Genomic DNA, 19478 nt, shown 5'->3' with positions numbered 1-19478 from the left:
GACTTGGGCACTCCCGAGCCTCAGGATGCCCCTAAAGTGCCAGGCCCCTCTGCAACTCCTGTGATGGGTTTGCTTTTTTAATTTAAGAAACTGCAAAGAGAGAAGCCCAAGGAGATTGGGACCATGATGTGCAGGGAGTGAGCTTTAACTCTTTAGCCATGCAGTAGCCCTGATCCAAATTGAACCCCCTTCTCAGCACTTCTGCAATCGAACCTGAGAAGGAAGACCCATTGGTGCCAATGGAATGTCAAGCTGCCCTTGCTTTGGTGGGGAGAGGGGGCAGATCCACCACTATACATGTAAGATTCTATCTATGAGGGACTGATAAGGTGTGGGTGTTACTAGCAACTTCTGTGTGCACTTAAAAACAAACTGGAATTTTACATCAAGATAATCTTGATGAACCATCGAAGTTCAACTTGTACAGCTAGAATTATGCAAACATGTACAGAGTTCTTAATTTGCTCGAAGTAGTTTTGTCCCAAGCATTTTTTTCTGTTTATAAAACATTGTGCATTTCTTTGTTGCAAACTGAGCAATTTTTTGTTGCACAGTTGTCAGGGTTCTGCATAGGAGGCCTCTCCTAACCTTTTAAAAGCTACTGCTCTAATGTTTTGCCCTGCAGCTCATGCGCAACTTGCTGGGGACTCACCTGGGACACAGTGCCATTTACAACATGTGCCAGATCATGGAGGACAGGTGAGTCACGTCCCCTGCTATCATCACTTCTTGCTCTTTCAATGAGCTCTTTCTCCAATTAAAGCCTCAGTCCTCAAGTTACTAGACCTCAATGAGCACTTGGTAGCTTGCTGAACGGCTAGGCAGGATTCTGAACCTTTGTCCCCAACAGACAGTGAAACTTAGTAAAATATATTTTAGTTTATTAAATACATAAGGTTACACACTCTACAATAAGGCAGAAAATGCTAGAGGCATCAACATCTAGAAAACATATCAGCAATAAAATAATAAAGCTATCTCTATTAATCCCTTACTCTTGTCAGTTACTCTTGTAGATCTCTTGGCTCAAGGGCTACCTATGGGGCCAGGTGCCCATGATGGACAATGGAGCTCACACGCATGTGGAATGTTGCACCCAAAACTCTGTTCAAGAAGGACGCCCCACACACCCCCTGGGCACTCATTATTATACTTCTTATGCTAATAGTACTGAGGTGACTTCATACTGTCCAATCAGAACCCATGCGGAACAAAACCTTCTTGAAGTTGGCCTGGTTGCTAACCCCTCCTAGTTCTTACCCCTCCCAACCACAGGGTTGGTGTTGCTCCTATTTATTTTTTAAAAAATATTATGGAACAGGTCACCCAACAAATCAGTAAACCACCAAACACTAGGGAGGCAGTCATACCCCCCCTCCAGTTTAGTTCCTGTCTCACTCCAGGGTACACAATTGTGACGGGCCTTATTACTCCAATGCCACAGTTCTTCAGGTATTATGTAGTTGGTTAATAATTATTCAATCTGAGTAGCTCCTTGTGGAGTTATCTCAAGGGCATCTCTCCCAGTGGACCTTATCCTGCTATCCAGAACCAGAGTAGCTCCAAGCTGCGTGTGCAGACTCTGTGGTCAATCCTAAACAGGCATGGTTGTTTTTCCAAGGTTGGAAATCTGCAAGGCCATTGGGTAGGCACACTGGTGCGGTGGAAAGTGTGTGTTTCTCCAGCACTTTCTGTGCCTGCCATTTTGGTTTTTCTGCAGGAAGGAAATGCCTTGAGGTGTCTCACTTTGGCACTATTGACTTCCACAGTCCCTGATCCTGAGAACCACTAACCATGATGAAATGCGCAATGCTTCCATAGTATAGTAGTCTCTCGGTATCTGCAGTGGATCTGTTCCTGGACCTACTGCGGCTAACAAAATTTATGGATATTGGGGTCCACGTTAATAATGTTTTTAAAAATTTGTATAAAATGTTACCTACTTTAGCGCCACAAACCGTGCCAACTGCAGGGCAGTCTCTGGGACTCCTGGAAACCTCTTTCAGATCCATGACCCCCTCCCTCACCCCTGGTGCACCTCAGAATGAATCACTGAAGTGTTTCCCAATTCTGGGGTAAAACCAGCGTCAAGAGTGGGGGTTGGGAACCTCAGCATGACCCAGAAGTGGCTTCCAGGAATGTCAGGAACTGCTCTGTAGCAGGTGTGGTTTGTGGTGTTGAGGTAAGACATGCTTTTAAAACTTTTGAAAAACATTTTTAAAGGGAACGCTTTTTTTTTTTAAGTGGTGCAACCTGGAAGTGGCTTCTGGGAGCGCCAGAGATTGTCCCACACCATCCATGGTTGGTCATATCCATGGATGCTGAGACTGTGGATAGCTAGGGACTTTAAAATAGCCTTTAAAAACAATAAATCAATTACCTGTTTTCCAGAGCCTACATGGCAGACGCAGCGTTGCTGAGAGGAACTGTGTTCTTTGTCGGGATGGCCTTGTGGGGGGCACACAGGCTGCAGTCCCTCAAAAATTCACCAACGTCGGTGCTCCCCTCTTTCCTGAAGGTAAGCCTGAGGCCCACCAAATGCCAGCAGTAGACCTAGATTTGAATTCTGACTTGGCTGGGGAGTCTACCAGGTGACTGCAGGCCATGTGTGCTGTGCTTAAATTTTAAAGATGCATATCTGTCATTTGGCCGAATGTTTTCAGGGGCTTGGAATCAAGTCAATAAGAGCAATTTAAAAATAGATAGAACTGAACATATTAAAATGGTGTAGATGTTGGCTGCCTGTTGCATGAACAAATGAAAATACATTCCCATTGTGTTTCCCCAGCCAATTGGAACTAGCAAACGAGGTCTTGTGCCTCTTCAGTTTAGGCAGGTTCCAGTTTGCTAGTTCTTGCCTCGGGTTGGGGGCTTCTTTCCTTCCAGGCAATGACATGTCCAAACGCCGTTGTGTCTTATGAAATCGTCCTCTCCATCACGAGGCTGATCAAAAAATACGGGAAGGACCTGCAGGCTGTCACCTGGGACATCCTTCTAGACATCATTGAGAGGCTGCTCCAGCAGCTGCAGGTGAGCCGTGACCCTTTTTGGGAGCCTGGGGAACAAAAAGTGGTGGCACAGATGGTGAGGCAGGAAAAGCATTTTGCTTTCCTCTTCCCTTCTATATATCTGTGTGCTGGAATTTTTTTTCCGGGGGGGGGGGGGGGGTCATCCAGTGATATTGGCAGGGCTACAAGACAGGCCTGAGAGCTTGGCTTCACACAGTACAGGCATCCCCCGGTATTCCTGGGGGATATATTCCTACCCCCTTCCCACAAATATCGGAAACGGTGGATAAGGGGGGACCCCATTACCTTGTGTTGCTTCAAATGTCTGCATGAAGAAAACGTGTTGCTTAAAAGAAAAGCTATAAGCTGGGGTTCTCAGGAGTAAAATTCTTGAGAAGTTTGCACTAGCGATTTTGCAATCGCTACTCAGAAGTGGGTTGTGATTGTGGTTTTTTTTCTGAGTTCTTAACATGAGAACATAAGAGCCCTGTCCAGCTTCCTGTATCTCACAGTGGCCCACCAAATGCTTCAGGGAGCACACAAGACAACAGAGTTCGTCTGAGTTGTGATTGCGAATTGAGTCACACTTCTGAGTTGTGATTGTGAAGTCGGAAATGGGTTGCAATCTTTTTTCTTTTTTTTTAAATGTTCTACAAGCTGTGGGGAACCCTGCAGAGGCTCTGCAAGGCTTCCCACACCCCCTAGGCCACAGCAGCAAGTAACTTAAAAAACAGTTCCCCTTCCCCCGCAGCAGTGCAGTCCTGGGAATCATGTCACTGCCTTCCCCCACCTCTTAAGGAGCCAGAACCTGAGACTCTCAGGTTGGGGTGACTCAACGCCCCAGTTTGAGAACCTTGGCTATAAGCAGAAAGCTCATAGCAAGACAAGCAGCCTAGAAGGGAGACTAATAGCGATTGTTAACTTCCTGCTTCCTGTTTGCTCTTAGTGTCCCTTCTAGGCTGAAGTCTGCTTGCATACTTGTCTTGCTATGACCTTTCTGCTTATAGCGTTTGTTCAAGCAAGATAAGTTTTTCACTTTGCACAAATGTAATGAAGTTAAACAAAGGTAATGGGACCAAGGGGGGGATCACAGGGCACTGTGTATAACCTGATGTATGGAAACCAGGGGATGCCTGTATATAAAATTCACAGTACCCAGGAATGGCGGCAGCCAATGGCACGGGTGTCTCGAGCATCATTATGTGTGCGATTGAAATTGAGCTTGTCGGCTCTTTGGAGGCAGGGACCAATCCGTTCGCTTTTGCGCCTGTGTAAAGTGCCATTAATGTTACTGGTGCTATTTTTGAAAACCTCTGTTGCTGGAATTTGCTACTGTGTGCTGCACCTTTTCCAGAACTGGATCCAGGTCTGTGATCAGGACCAAGAAACGAAATTCCAACATATCAGGATTTCAGTCCTGATCAAGGGCACCATTTCACAGAGAGGCTTTTTGTTGTTGTTGTTGTTTTTTGGACTGATTAAACCAGGGGTGCCGAAACCCCAGCCCTGGGGCCACTTGCAGCCCTTGAGGCCTCTCAATGCAGCCCTCAGGGAGCCCCTAGTCTCCAATGAGCCTCTGGCCCTCTGCAGATTTGTTGGAGCCTGCACTGGCCCAATGGAACTGCTCTCAGTGTGAGGGCGACTGTTTGACTTCTCACGTGAGCTGTGGGATGAGGGCTCTCTCCACTGCTTACTGTTTCACATCTGTGATGCAGCAGCGACAGCAAAGGAAAGGTCAGCCTTGCTTTGTGCAAGGCCTTTTATAGACCTTGAGCTATTGCAAGACCTTCATTCATTCAGGGAGGTTCATCTTTAATATATTCTTTTATGTAAAATTATGTAAATTCAAATTGTAAATGTAAATTAGCTCTTTTCTTTCCTGGCCCCCGACACAGTGTCAGAGAGATGATGTGGCCCTCCTGTCCAAAACTTTGGACACCCCTGGATTAAACCATTCCAGTTGTCTCCATTTCAGATACACACCACAGTCAGCAAGGAGACCTCTGTGTCTGTCAGGGTGGCCCATCCATGAGGCAAACTGATGTGGATTGCATCAGTGGCAGATTGCAGGGTGAGAGCAGCAGATTTGGGGTGCCTTCCTCCCACTGCCTTCCTAAAGCACCCTGTTTACATTGTCCACAGTTATCTGCTTTCTGCCCAGGAAAAGTGAGCAGAAAGATCCTCCACCTCCTCACTGTATCCTTGCATGGTTTCCTCCAACCTGGCAGGACTTCCTGTGTTTCTATACAGAGACCATGTGGATGATCTTCATTTGCACTGTGTAAATAAAACCAGAAGTCTTCTCTTCCCAGGTTTGAGGAAACCACACAGCAGATTGTGGTAAGGGGCTTTTTCCCCTGTAGCACAGAAGTGGCTGTGGTGGACCGCGAGGCGGCATTGAGTGGCATTCTGGGTCGTGCCACCCTTGGTGTCTGTCAATCAGTAGATAGAGATGTGGAGGATTATTGGAAGCAATTCTGTGGGTGAGATGATTATCCCTGCCCTGCTGACTTCTAAGACAAGTTGCTTTTTGTGCCTTTCAGACACTGGAAAGCCAGGAGCTGAAGTCCATTGTCCATGACTTGCTGACCACCGTGGAGGAGCTGTGTGACCAGAATGATTTCCATGGCTCCAAAGAACGCTATTTTGACCTTGTGGAGAGATGTGCTGATCAGAGACCTGTAAGGCTTGGCAGCGTCTCAGAAATCCCATAACAGCTGACTTATTGTTCCTTTGGCGAGCGCAAAGTAGGAGAGCATGGCTCCTGTCCTGCACAGGGTGTTCTTCTTTCTCTGTGGATTAGTCATTTGTAATAGCAGTACAATGGGCCCTCCTTATCTATGGATTTGAGCATCTGCGGATGCTGAATCTGTACTGCAGAGGACCACAGAAGGCCTCCTGCACATGACCGGAAGTCTCTGACATGAACTGGAAGTGGCTTCTGGTCATGTCTGGGTGGCTTTCTGAGGAGGCTTGGAGGCCATGCATGACTTCCAGAGGGTCAAGTGTGGCTTCCCCCATGGATTCCAGCTTCTGCAGATTTTGGTGTCTGTGGGGGTCCTGGAATGAACAGTCCCTCCCCATGGATACCAGGGGCCCACTGTAGATACTCCTTAGCTCCTATAAAGGAGCTTCTTGCTTTTATTGATCTAAAATAGTTGTCTGCTGCTTTTCTGTGAGCTAAAGTGGCTTGTGAGTGCCCAAAAGAGTGCCAAAAGAACATGCCGCAAGGCAGAGGAAACCTGACCCTTCTAGATCCCTGCTGAGCCAGAGGACTAGAAGCATAGATCTGCAATATTGTTAACAAAATAAGAGTGTTTGAATTGGTGCACTGGCATCCAACAGTGTAGCTAGTGGGAGTGCAAATGACTAAGTTTTGCAGGGAGCCTCCCCACGGTGTGTAAGCAGCCCCTCCCCTTCGGAGCCACTCTGGGTGGGGAGAGCAAAATGGAGGCATCCTGGGACCTGCTGTGGTCTCCTTGGATATTTCCCTGCATCACTTGGTGGGGTTGCCACCTTCCAGCTCACCATTTGGGCACTCTTTCCTTGTTGAACTTGAGGACCTTTTAAGCACAGCCCCCCCCCCTTTCCTTTTTGTTTCCAAGGACTCTTCGGTTCTGAACCTGATAACCTACAGGGCACAATCCATCCACCCAGCAAAGGATGGCTGGATCAACAAGCTGCAAGGGCTCATGGAGAGGTTCTTCAGGTAGGTGTTTAAGGACGCAATCCTAACCAACTTTCCAGTACTGACTTAGCTGCATTGCAGCCCCAAGATAAGGTAACAAACATGCCTGTATCTTGAGGAGGCCTCCTTGTCTGCCTCCCCAATGCAGGATGCAGCACATGCCACATGGGCACAGCTAGGTCAGTGCTGGAAAATTGTTTAGGATTGTGCCCTAAGACATCCAACTCTGTGCATTTAAACACAATACCGATGAAGAGAATCTTTCTTCAGAACAAAACCTCTGCACTTTGTGTGTGCTTTTAAGTTCTGCCCGTACAGTGCTGTCTATTTAGGCACTTAAATAACTTCTTGAGCACATCTCTAATTGCATCTGGGAGGTCTTTTGAGGCCCTCCCCATGAATTTGATTTTCCATGGAGGTCCAGGAATGGATCCCCTTTGGATACTGAGGGCCCACGGTATTTAATTCATGCTGAAGTCATTTTAGAGTGATTCATGGCAAGGGGAGACAGTGGGCTTTCTCTGTCTCCTGCCCCACCCCAAATGATTGTCCCTTGTTTCTCCCCAGGAATGAGAGTCGAAGTGCAGTGCGCATCAAGGTCTTGCACGTGTTGTCTTTTGTCTTGAGTGTCAACAGGCAGTTTTATGAGGTGGGTCCTCTTTCAATGCTGGGGTAGCACATTGATGTGGCTAGAGGAGGCGGAAGGCACTAAGTTTTGCAGGTGCCTGAACACACCATGCAAGCAGCCCCCTCCCCTTCAGAGCCGTTCCAGGTGGTGGAAGCAAAACTGTGGCATTTGGCTCCGCGTTTTGCTCCCACAGCCCAAAATGGCTCCAAGGGAGAGGGGCTGCTTGCCTGGTGCATTCAGGTGCTTGCGGAACTTAGTGCTTTCTACCCCCTCTAGCTATGCCACTGGGGCAGCGTGTTCTGGATTCACATGCTCAGAGAAGCTTGTGTGTCCTGGGTGGGGGAGGGGGAACCTGCTCTTAAAATTGTCTCTAAAGAGGCAAAATGAATGTGGAGGATAGTGGCTAGAACTGTGGACCTTTTGTGCCTCTGAACCTTGTTGAAGCAGAACCTCCTCCAGTCTAGTCCAGCTTCTCCTCCCTGCCCCCACACCGTTTTATTGCTTGCATTTTAAAGTTTGATCTTTGCATTTTGGAAGGCTAGATAGAAGGTTGTCTTGCTTTTTTTAAGATGCCAAAAAAAAGGGTCCGGGAGGGTGCAGGCTTAAGGTCAAAAAGGGGGGCCAGGAGCCGAAAGAGAGCAACCAAACATTTATTGGGATCTTAAATTTTCGGATCTCACCAGAGACCATGGGGGGAGTGGTGCAAGGGGGTACATCATTCCTGGACCTGGGGTCAAAAAGGGGCCTGGGAGGTAAAGGGGGGAAGCTGGAAATTTCCTGGTATCTCAGAAAATGTTTGCATATAATGTGTGAAGGCTAGCATGCACATTTTGTGTAAGCCTGCATAGTTTTATGTATGGTAATTTGTAGAAGTTATGATCATATGAAATTATGATCGAATGGAGAAGAGAAAGGGCCCCAAAGAAATGTTGTAACCCCTGATAAAATCCTCTGGGGGGGCCCTGTTAAAAAATGGTGTTGAATACCCAACTGCAGATCCATGCAGTAGAACTCCACACGTCTGTATTTTGTGTGGGAGTGGTGTAGATCGGGGTGTCAAACTTGTTTCATACCAAGGGTCGAATAGCATTCATGATGCCTGCTGAGGGCTGAAAGTGATGTCATTAGGCAGGAAGTGATGTCGTTAAACAGGTCATAACCAAAAATAAGCACCTTTTCTCACTTAGGAACTCATTAGCTGCAAATCACAGAAGAGAAAACACACAAATCTTCATCATATTTCAAGACATGGGAGAACCCAATTTTCATGTGGGCTGCCCTTTCAGCAGTGCCACCTCAGCATTGCTCAGCAACTGAGAGCCCAAGGGCCTGATAAAAAGCTTCAGTGGGCTGCATCCGGCCCCCGGGCCTTATGTTTGACACCCCTGGTGTAGATTGACCTTGTCTGTAGTCAACCAGGAATGTTGCTCTGTCTGCCTCGTGTGTCCCCAGGCATGGCTTGAGGGTACACAGTGCAGTTGACTTGCTGGGCCTGAGCAGGTCAGGTCTGGTCTGCACCTGGACGGGAGACCCTCAGGAATCCGTTGTGCTCCCTGATGGAAGCACAGTGTGAGACAAAGCTAATGAGAAAAGACAGGTATATATCTGTCTTCAGAGTCTGCTGTGCAGAATGTTTGGAACATTCCATGTACTTCTTTAGCTAGCTAGCCAAGGAAGCAACCTTCAGTCCCAGTGTGCCATTTGCCAGCTCACACAAATCTTGTGTCCTGTTGCAGGAGGAGCTGATTAACCTTGTGGTCATCTCCCAGCTGGCACACATCCCCGAAGACAAGGATCGCCAAGTCCGCAAGCTGGCCACGCAGCTGCTGGTGGACTTGGCTGAGGGCTGCAACAGTCATTACTTTAACAGCTTGCTGGATATTGTCGAGAAGGTGAGGGGGCTGTGGGGTCAGCAGTGGTTCTGTGTTTGCACCAAAAGCCACTTGGAAGTGTGATCTTTGAATCTTGTGTGAGAAATGCAAGGTTGTGTAAAGGTACAGTGGGACCTCAGAATCCACAGGGAACCATTCCAGGGCCCCTGAGGATACTGAATTATGTTTGTAATTGAATCCACGGAGGGGCCCAACATGGCACCGCAACAACTTACCTGGCTCTCCAGAGGTAGTGCACAGCCTCCTGGCCTCCTCTGAGGGCCTCCTGGGTGTGACCAAAAGTGGCCAGTGCAAACTGGGAGTGCCTTCTGGCCACATCCAGGAGGCTTTCTGGGGCACTCCAGCCACTGACTCGGCATCTACCGATACTCAAATCAAAGGAGGGCCCACAGTATGTCTGAGAGAGCCTGAAATGTTTAACATCATCTAGGACAAAGGCCTCCTGAAACAGATGCTCTTTTATGTGCTGTGAATAACAGGGCTAGTGAACTTCCTGAGGCAAGGAGTTCCACAGAGTGAGTAGTGTCACTGAGAGAGAGAGACTGGGCAGGAAATCTGTCTCAGTTGGTAGAGCTGCCGCCTTGTATACCTGAAGGTCTGAGGCTGCCAGTTCGAAACAGCCGGAAATACCTGAGAACTGACGACACGCTGATATACTGATGAGCTGACCCTCAGGGGCAGAGAGGAGTTGCTGTCAAGTGGAGCATGGGAGGCGAAGAGCCAGTGAAAGGCCAGACCGGGAAGGAATCCAGCTAGAACGAGGAGTTCTATGAAAGATTAGAACTATTCAATTGTAAAAATCCCTACGGGGGTTTAGAATGGCCTGCCTATGTAAACCGCCTTGGATTAAAGTCTGAGGAGAAATCTGACGACCAAAGAAAGGCGGTATATAAATACCTGTATAAATAAATAAAATTTTGCTGGCCACTTTTAGAGTTTTGTGTTAACTCAGACCTGGACTTGTACTAGTATACATACCCCACATATGAGTGTGCATGTGGCTTTTCTGCACCTGGGTATACTTGGTGGGGACCTGGGGAAAGAAGCTCCTCCAGCCAGCTTGAATTCTCCTCATGCCTGCTATGGAAGAGAGAGCATTTTGTTGGACATGGGGAGACATTGCAGATCCACACAGCCTGCTCAGCTCTCCTTTTGCCTAGATGAGCTTCTGCATGACACAATACAGTGGCCCTCCTTATCCCATGGGCTTGGCATTCATGGACTTCAGTATCCATGAAATGGAGGACCTTGGAGGACCTCCTGGACGAGACTGGAAGGTGTGTCCACAAGGACCTCTGAGGCTCTTTAACTGCGAATTTCATTAATCCCCAAATTTGGTATCTGTAGGGGGTCCTGGAATGGATCCTCTGCAGATACTGAGGGCCCACTGTATGTAGGATTTATCCTTGTTGGTCCAGCACTGGGCATCATCATGGCCACTGGCGTCTTACAAGGACATCTGTCTCTTCCTGTGCAGGTTGCTTCCCGTTCCCTGCTGCCTTCTCCCGAGCTGGAGGAAAGGGACCTGCTTTCTTACTCTACCTCTTTGGAGGACGTAAAGACTGCGGTGCTGGGCCTTCTGGTCATTCTCCAGGTAAATACCACCTTGAATGTCCAGGCTGTAGATTTTGTGAGGATTTCATGAGTGAGCAAGAGAGCTCTGCAATTCTTTCTGTGTTTGTGTGGCGTGGGACTGAAATTCCAACCTGACGCAGTTCTCCTCTCATCCTTCCAGACCAAGCTGTACAGCCTGCCTGCCAGCCACGCCGTTCGTGTCTATGAAATGCTTGTCCTTCACATTCAACTTCACTACAATTATAAGTACAGCCTCCCAATTGCCAGCAGCATCCGTTTGCAGGTGAGATGGCACCCCCCTCCTGAAGCCCAGACTTAAGATTTGATAGAAAAGAATAAGAAACAGAGAATCTGTGTCAAAGAAAACATTTCTTGAGCCAGCATGTAAATCTGTAGAACTCCTTGTCACTGAATAAGGTGATGGTGTCTGGTTTAGATGCTTTTAAAAGGGGATTGGGCAGCTTGTTAGAGGAAAAGTCCATCACAGGTTACAAGCCTTGATGGGTATGTTGTTGGCATCCTTCGGTCTCGGAAGACTATGGTGTCATGCTCTGAATGGTGGTTCTGGAACAGAGTGTCCTCACCAGTGCGTGAAGCCTGGGTAAAGTAAGTATGGAGGATAGGCTGTTACCCATGCAGCAAATCCCCCCTCTCCACGTCGCTGAAATGGTCCAATGGATAGGCAGAAGCCAATACGGTTGGTTCCAGCGGCGTCGCAGGAGTTGCCAGAACGTGACTGTGTTCAGCCATGAACTGCCTCAGGGACTCCGGCTCCGGATTTTGCCTCGAGGTTGACTCCTGAAGCCTTTTCCATAACTGGATGTAGCCACAAGGCAGTGGAGGTTTGGGATCAGAGTTTTCCTTCTCTCAGATGAGCTGCCTTCCCAGGCTGACGAGTCCCATCTACCTGGTGGCTGATGGGTATACATAACCTGATTTTAGAGGTAGCCTCTCTGAATGCAAAGTGCAAGGGAGTGGCAACAGGATAAAGGTGTCTTCCTGTCTTGTGTGCTCCCTGAGGCATCTGGTGCGCCACTGTGAGACCCAGAAGGCTGGATGGGATGGACCCTTGACCTGAGGCAAGGAGCTGCCCAGGGTGCCAACATCTGCCTCTCACTCTTCCAATTCCATGTAACTTGACTCATTTGCTCCTTTAGTTTCTGAGATGTCCACAGGTGTGGCCCACCTTCAAGCTTATAACCACAATGACCAAAAACTTTTTTAATGGAAGCTCTGATTCTGTGCTCGAATCCCACTTGGACCAGATGGCCTCCTTTTGATGTCCCACATATACAGTTCTTTCTTTGACAGAGAAGGAGATCTGGCTTAGAAGCTCATGTACGTTGGGCCCTCCTTATCTGCGTATTTGAATATCTGCAGATGCCAAGCCCGTGGCTGGAGGGCCTTAGCGGGACCTCCCAGACACAACTGGAAGTGGCTTCCAGTCACTTCTGGGAGGTTTTCTGAGGTGCGGGGAGGCCACTGATTGCAGGTAAGGAATTGTGATACTGTGTGCCACACTGTGTCCCGTCCCCCCCGCGGATTCAATTATTCACTGAATTTGGTATCCGCGGGGGTCCTATTGCTGAAAACAGCCACCAGCAATAGCTTTAGGAGGCTGCAGAGACCTTTAGAATGTCTGTGGATGCAGCGATCAGCCATGGATAGCTGAAAAGAGTTGGTGGATAGCGCAAGGTAAGTGGCAAACGTTGCGCCCCTTGGATAAGCGAATCAGCGGGTAGAAAATTTGCGGTTAGTGAGAACTGACTGTATTTAACTGTAACCTACTTTGAAGCTGTTGGGGTGCTTTGTTGAAAGCCAATAATACTCCCTCTCCCCCCCTTTTTTTTTAGGTATTTGACTTCTTGCTGTCTCTCCGGGCTGACTCTCTCCACCGGCTGGGCCTGGCCACGAAAGTCGGCCTGGTGCGATTCAGTCCCTACTGCCTCTGTGACTTTGTGTAAGTTTCTCATGGTAGCAGCTGATAGAGAGATTTCTGGGACTTGGTCTCTGGGTCAGATGCTAAGCAGACATAGACTTCTTTAAAAGCATATATAACATTTATTTTACCTGTTATTTACAGATTAAGAATAGATTAGAATGGATACAGGTTCGAAGTTACCCCATGGTGGATCTTTGATTTCTCCCTGAACCACACCCAAAACTCCTTTACTTATACTCTGTGAAAAACTGCTGACCCACGTGATATTGCATATCATTTCTCTCTCCTTATTTGGCATACTGGTGTATGTTTCCAGCCCTCTGTCACATATGGAGAAGTTTCTGGCCTGCAACTTTTGATTACATAAGACTCTGGAATGTTCCTTTTGGGAAAGCTATGACGCACATGTTTTTCTCTCTCTGCAGGTCATCTTGACATTTTCTACCCTGTTTTTAACAGAAAAACACTAGTCATGCTTTTTCCTAATGTTCCTCCTCTGAGAGAAGTTAGGTTAACCCCCAAAATCTCTATCAATGCCCCTACTCTGTGGCCGGCTTCTGCAGTCTTTCAAAGCGGATCCCGGCCTGGTGTTTGTTGTCTTTGTTCAGGGTGTTCGGTTCAGGACCAACAAAGAGTCTGTTTTCTTTGCACATTATAAAATTATGGCAGTGGCTCCCAAACTTACCTGGGTCACAATAGCCCTAAAGCCTCTTCTTCCTGGCTCAGCCAGGTGCCTCCATCTTGGATATTGCAAGCTCCCAAATGGCAGCACCCAAATCTCGAGCTTTCATGAGATCCAAGATGGTGGTGCCCTGGGGAACAGGCAGTCGTGAACATCCCGTGGTGCTCCTTTCAGTGTGCTGTAACACTCTCCCCATGTGTGCTTTGGGAACCCCTGCTGGTAGCCCACAGGATGTACCGTAACATGTATTATCCTCTGATAGGCCGTTTCATGGTCTGTCAGTGGCAGTGTGTCATGATTGCCGTTGTAAAGCATCTGTGTTCAGAACTGTCACTTGCTGGGGAGCACCATTGGGGGAGGGCTATGGCCTTTCTGCCCTGCCCAAGGGCTTCCCAGGGGCGTCTGATCAGCTGCTGGAGGCAACTGGTTGCCAGACAAGAGGGGTCTTTTGGTGACAGGCCAGCAAGGCTGCTCTTACATTCTGACAACGACTTCTCCTTTTTGTGTTGAAGAGAGCCTGAGAAAAGGAGCTCTGAGAAGAAGCCGGCAGGAGCCCTTTCCCCGCCCTCCGGGAGTCCCAGCACACCTGCCCAGGGTGCTGCCATCCGGACCGGTCACCTTCCCTACTCACTGCTCTTTGGTGTCCTCCTGCAGTGCTTGAAGCAAGTGAGTGAGGGGCAGCCGCCCTGAATCCCAGAGCTTTTATCCAGCACCCCCCCCCCCCAGCTCATGGCAGGCGACAGCTTTTTCCTTCTTTCCTCTTTACCATTTTGGTTAATGTTGCCATAACTGTGCTGCTGCAAGCCTCATTTGTATTACAATTGGAACCATCCTTGTTTTCCCTGTTGGGTGTATAGCCTGGGGTGTCAAACATAAGGCAGTTGGGCAGATGCAGCCTGCGGAAGCTCTTTTATCTGGCCTTCCAGCTTTCCCAGCACCACTGCCAGCTTCTTTGAGCTGCTGAGCTGTGCTGAGCTGTTACTGCTGAAAGGGCAGCCTGTGTGATAATTGGGCTCTCCCACATCCTGGAAATAAGCTCAAGATTTGTGTATTTTCTGTCATTTGCAGCGAATGTGTTGCTAAATGAGAACAAAGCGCTTATTTCTGATCACAACCTGCTTAATGACATCACTTCCGGCCCTCAGCAGGCATCTTGTTTGCTATTTGGCCTGCTGTATGAAACGAGTTTGACACCCCTTTAACAGCAGTTCTAGCAACAATCATTGTGTCCGAAGCAGTTTTCCATAAAATTAGGTGCCAATTTTTAGAGTGATGCAGACAAAAGTAGCAAAGGACACAACCTTTTTAACCTTTTGGCTTCCCTAATGTTTGGCCCAATTCATCTCGACTGAGCAAGTCCACCCTGAGAGGAATCTGATTATGGGTTACAAAGTTTCTGTGGGGTCCCTTCCCTTCTCCATTGGATGACAATTTCATAAGATAATTGGATCATAATTTCTACAAATTATGATATATAAAATGATTTAGGCTTACACAAAATGTGGAATGCTCACCTTCACACAATATATGCAAATGTTTTCTGAGATCCCAGGCCACTTCCAGCTCCCTTCCTTTGGCTCCTGGGCCCCCTATTTGACTCTGAGCCCGGGTACAATTTACCCCTTGCACAACCCTCATGTGTCCTGAGTCCACTTCGTGCAATAGATTATTTCTAAGGAGCTGCCTTCTCTGTCTGGGATGGGGAGGGTATCTCTTCAGGATCTCAGGCACAGGTCTCCTTCCCAGCCCTGCTCTCTGAGGATCAGGTGCGCTTCTGCATTGATGCGGAGTGGACAGTCTGCGTCAAACCAATCTCTGCACCAAGGTGCAGAAGGTCCTGGGAGGCCTTGCAGTGGTCCTCCCCCAGCATCCCACACCCTGATGGTACATTGGGTGCTACCACTGCCTCCAGAGCTGAAGATTCAGGGCTCACCCCAACCAATGAGACCCTTGCAGTGTGTGTGGGCCCAGCCCTGAGCCCCTCCCCCCCCCCGGGCTGCAGCTCTCCCTCCTCTTCTTTCCCTTCAGGAGACAGACTGGAAAGTGCTGAAGCTGGTTCTGAACAAGCTGCCGGAGTCCCTGCAGTACAAAGTGCTCTACTTGACCTCCCCATGCAGTGTGGACCAACTGTCCTCCGCCCTCTGCTCTATGGTAAGAGCGGCTTCCCAGAGCTGGTTTCTGCCCCGGTGATTCCTCTCTGTGGCCTTGTCCCAATGCCATTTGAGCATTGAATGAGGCCAGTGAGGGCCGTGATGGGTGATGGCTTGGGTGGCTGACTGCTTTATGGCTGCAGACCTCGCTTCTCTAGGAAACCGGTCCATGCATTATGGAAAGTGCTGTAGGAAGCAAGTCAGGGCAGGGCAGTTTGGCAGTGGTACAGATTGTCGTGGGAGGGGATGGATTCTCCCTCACTGGAGATAGTCAGGCAGAGGCTTGACAGGTACCTGCTGGGGATGCTCTAGGAGGAGTTCCTACAGGCCAGGGTTGGACTAGATGGTCTGGTGAGTCCGTTCCAAATTTAAGATTCTAGGACCCCCTCATGCCTCTGATCAGTCAGCTGCAGAGCTCCTGCAGTCTCTGATAGAGAGATGCCTGCAACCAGCCTGCTGTGATTCTGACTCCTGCCCAGTCCTTTGCTGTGGCTCCTCACTCTTACCTCATTGCCTGAATGTGGATCCAGTTGCAGCCACTTTGGGTTACTCTCGCCCCATGGTTCTGGGAGCATCTTTCCTTACAACTGAGGGGTGTTTGGCAGCTCATGCTTCCTCATTTCCAAAAGAGTAGCGTCAAGCTAGGCAAGGTACAGAAAAGGGTGGCTAAAGTAGTCGAGAGGCTTTGAGCATCTCTCCTGCAGGAAGAGCTGAAGAATTGGAGCTGGCGGTGAGGTTGAGAGGACTGGACGACTCAAAGGAACTGATGGTGAAATAATGTATAATGCAAGGGACGGAGAGAGGGATAGAGGGATGGATAGAGAGATGTTCTTTTTTCTCTCGCACAATACCAGAATCGGGAAATTTGAGTGTAGGGCGAGTTAGAACAGACAAAAGAAAATATTTCTTTTCCCAGCATGTCGTTAATCTGTGCAACTCCTTGCCATAGGATGTGGTAGTGGCATCTGGCCTAGATGCCTTGAAAAGGGAATTGAAGAGATTGATGGAGAAAAAGTCCCGCACAGGTTACAAGCCACCATGACTATGTGCAACTTCCTGGTTTTAGAAATAGGCTATCTCTGGCATTCCAAATCCAAGGGAGTGGCAACAGGAATGCAGGTCTCTTGTTGTCTTGTGTGACCCCGGAGACATCTGGTGGGCCACTATGAGATACAACAAGCTGGACTAGATTGGCCTTTAGCTTGATCCAGCAGGGCTCTTCTGGTGTTCTTATGCAATGTTATTTGTGTGTGATGGTGCCTGTTAACCTTGAATTCTTTAAAACCAATTTTGTATTGCAGCTTACGGACAAAAAGATGACTGAGGGCCTATGGGGCACCCCAGACGGGTTCTCTCGCAACGACCTGCACCTGGCTGTGGTTCCGGTGTTGACTGCTTTGATCTCTTATCACAACTACCTGGACAAAACCAAGCAGGTATTGCATTTGGAGAATCCACCAGATCTTGCTGTGGATCAGCAGGGTTGGGTTCTGTGTTCATTTGTCCCAGGAGAATTTATTTTATTTACAAATTTATATCCTGCTTTATCTCCTGAGTGGGCATTCAAAGCTGCTAGGAGAAGGAACAATTTTGCAAAATTGGCAAGCATGGGCTAAGTTTTCATGTTCAGAGAACAGAATTTAGGGTTTTTGGCCCCACCTGCAGGATTTCATCTAGTTTTGTGAGTTTGTTTTTCACATTGCAAAGGGTGATGCTCATGGTTCATCCCCTCCTTGTGAGTTCAGAACAACCCTGTGAGGTAGGTGAGGCTGAGAAATAGTGACTGGCCCAAGGTCACCCAGGAAGCTTCATGGCTGAACTGGGTTTTGAACCTGGATCTCCCAGTCTTGTCCAACTCCCAAACCACTATATCAGGGCTGTCCAAACCTGGGTCTGGGGACCAGATCCAGGGTTCAAATGAACCCATCTGCCCCATGGGCGGACCTTACCATTCCGCAGGGTCGCAGCATGTAGTCCTCCTTGAACAGGAAACAGGGATGCTCTGGGCAGTCGCGTCTGCCTAGAACAGGGGTCTCCAAACTTTTAGGCCAGAGGGCTACATCAAATATCTGGCACGGTGTAGAGGGCTAGAAAAAAATTTAAATATAAAATTTATATAAATAAATTAGAGATGGAACTTAGATGAGTGAATAAATGAATGGGTTAATTCATTCAACCTCTCTGGCCCTTAGAACACCCTCCAGATGCAACCAGAGCACAGCTCCAATCATGTTCGGCCAAGTGGGCCAGAGGCTTTCAGGGGACAAGGGCTGGCTGCGGGCTGGATAGAGGCTCGCTGCGGGCCGCATCTGGCCTCGGGCTGGGATTTGGAGACCCCTGCCCTAGAATATCCTGTTGCGCAGCCTTCTGGGACTTCGGACAGCAGACAAGATTAACCAGAGCGTCCCTGTCCCCCAATCAAGGAGGACTTTATGCGGTGGCTTGGCAGAATGGTAAGATGCAGTCTGAATGGAGTCTGCATTTCCATTGCATGGTGGTGGTGAAGTTTGGCTGCTGCCGCACTACATAATCCTGTCTGTATGTCTAGAAGACTCGCCAGATACAGTCCTGCTGACAATAGCCATCTGAAACTCATTTTGTCTTATACCTACCTGCATCGTGCTCTCTCACACACAAACATCATCGTTCTCTTTGCCCAGCGGGAGATGGTTTATTGCCTGGAGCATGGCCTGATCTACCGTTGTGCCAACCAGTGCGTTGTGGCGCTGTCCATCTGCAGTGTCGAGATGCCAGATATTATCATCAAAGCCTTGCCAGTGCTGATTGTGAAACTGACTCACATCTCGGCTACAGCCAACATGGCCATTCCACTCCTGGAGTTCCTTTCTAGTAAGTCATGGTGCTCTGTTCTTGTTCTTGTGGGGAGGAAAGCCCCAAAGAGGCTCTTTCTGCTTCCTGAAAACCTCTTGAAAACTCTTGAGCCAGGATAGATCAAATTCTTGAAAACATAGAGCTGTGCTAGGTTCACTTCCAAGCTCAGGTGTGCTCAGAGATTCTTTTTTTTCTTTTTCAGACCACCATTATCTTTATCCAGTGTGTAATTAATCTGTACATCTTGCCACAGAATGTGGTGATGGCATCTGATCTAGATGTTTTTAAAAGGGGGTTGGACAGATTTATGGAGGAAATGTCCATACGTGCAACCTCCTGGTTTTAGAAGTAGGCTACCTCAAAATGACAGATGCAAGAGAGTGGCAGTGGGATGCAGATCTCTTGTGGGCTCCTGGAGGCATCTGTTGGGCCACAGTGAAATCCAGGAAGGTGAACTAGAAGGGCCTTTGTCCTGATCCAGCGGCGCTGTCTGATATTCTTATGCCCTCTTGCAGTCTGCTTTAGATTGACTCTGGTTTTGAAAGTGGCTGGCTGTGTAGCATTTGGAAGGAAGTGTCTTTGAGAATCCCAAGCTCTGAGTCCCCTTGGGAAAGTAGACCCAGGCCTGTAGCTCCAAAGAGGGGGCGGGCTGTAATGCCACAGGGGAGCAGCTTGCTCTGGATAAATACTTAGCCCAGTTTGTTTGAGAGTCTCTCCAATGGAGTTTGGGTGAGACTGCAGCTTCCTGTAAATGGGATGGCAGGGTGTGTGCAGTGGCGTAGAGTGCCTCTGGGCAATTCCCTGGGGTGGAGTCCCCCAGAGAGAACCTGGAAAAGATGTCATGACATCACTTCTGGTTCTCCTCTGAAGAGAAGAAGGTGGTGGCAGAGGCTTTGCAATGTGCCTGGGGCCCCCTTCCTCCTCTTGCAGGCAGGAACATCCAGGTGGTGGGAACATTACGAATTGGAAGGACGCACCAACGTGTTTCTTCCTGACAAGCAGCTGCTTGTTCATGCATCCCCTTTTGGCCCTTTCTGGTACCCCTGAAGGGGGTGCGTGAAGGAGTATCCACTCAGAGCTG

The 19478-nt window shown here is 48.6% G+C and overlaps 1 protein-coding gene across 12 annotated transcripts in view; it reads left to right on the top strand.

Moving 5' to 3' along the window:
• Positions 1-19478, top strand: part of TSC2 (TSC complex subunit 2) — a 59332-nt gene that overhangs the window by 9637 nt on the left and 30217 nt on the right. For all 12 annotated transcript variants that reach the window (XM_066640394.1, XM_066640392.1, XM_066640391.1 and 9 more), the window contains 14 exons: positions 626-699; positions 2392-2518; positions 2887-3030; positions 5552-5689; positions 6614-6717; positions 7264-7345; positions 9061-9216; positions 10694-10810; positions 10952-11074; positions 12645-12751; positions 13928-14081; positions 15444-15566; positions 16867-17001; positions 18226-18415. In XM_066640394.1, the coding sequence (XP_066496491.1) occupies positions 626-699; positions 2392-2518; positions 2887-3030; positions 5552-5689; positions 6614-6717; positions 7264-7345; positions 9061-9216; positions 10694-10810; positions 10952-11074; positions 12645-12751; positions 13928-14081; positions 15444-15566; positions 16867-17001; positions 18226-18415 (1774 nt within the window). The remainder of the gene's footprint in view (positions 1-625; positions 700-2391; positions 2519-2886; positions 3031-5551; positions 5690-6613; positions 6718-7263; positions 7346-9060; positions 9217-10693; positions 10811-10951; positions 11075-12644; positions 12752-13927; positions 14082-15443; positions 15567-16866; positions 17002-18225; positions 18416-19478) is intronic.

The sequence above is a fragment of the Tiliqua scincoides genome, chromosome 13 (genome assembly GCF_035046505.1).
Source record: "Tiliqua scincoides isolate rTilSci1 chromosome 13, rTilSci1.hap2, whole genome shotgun sequence".
Classification (NCBI taxonomy): domain Eukaryota; kingdom Metazoa; phylum Chordata; class Lepidosauria; order Squamata; family Scincidae; genus Tiliqua; species Tiliqua scincoides.
This window is presented reverse-complemented; position numbering and strand designations above follow the sequence as displayed.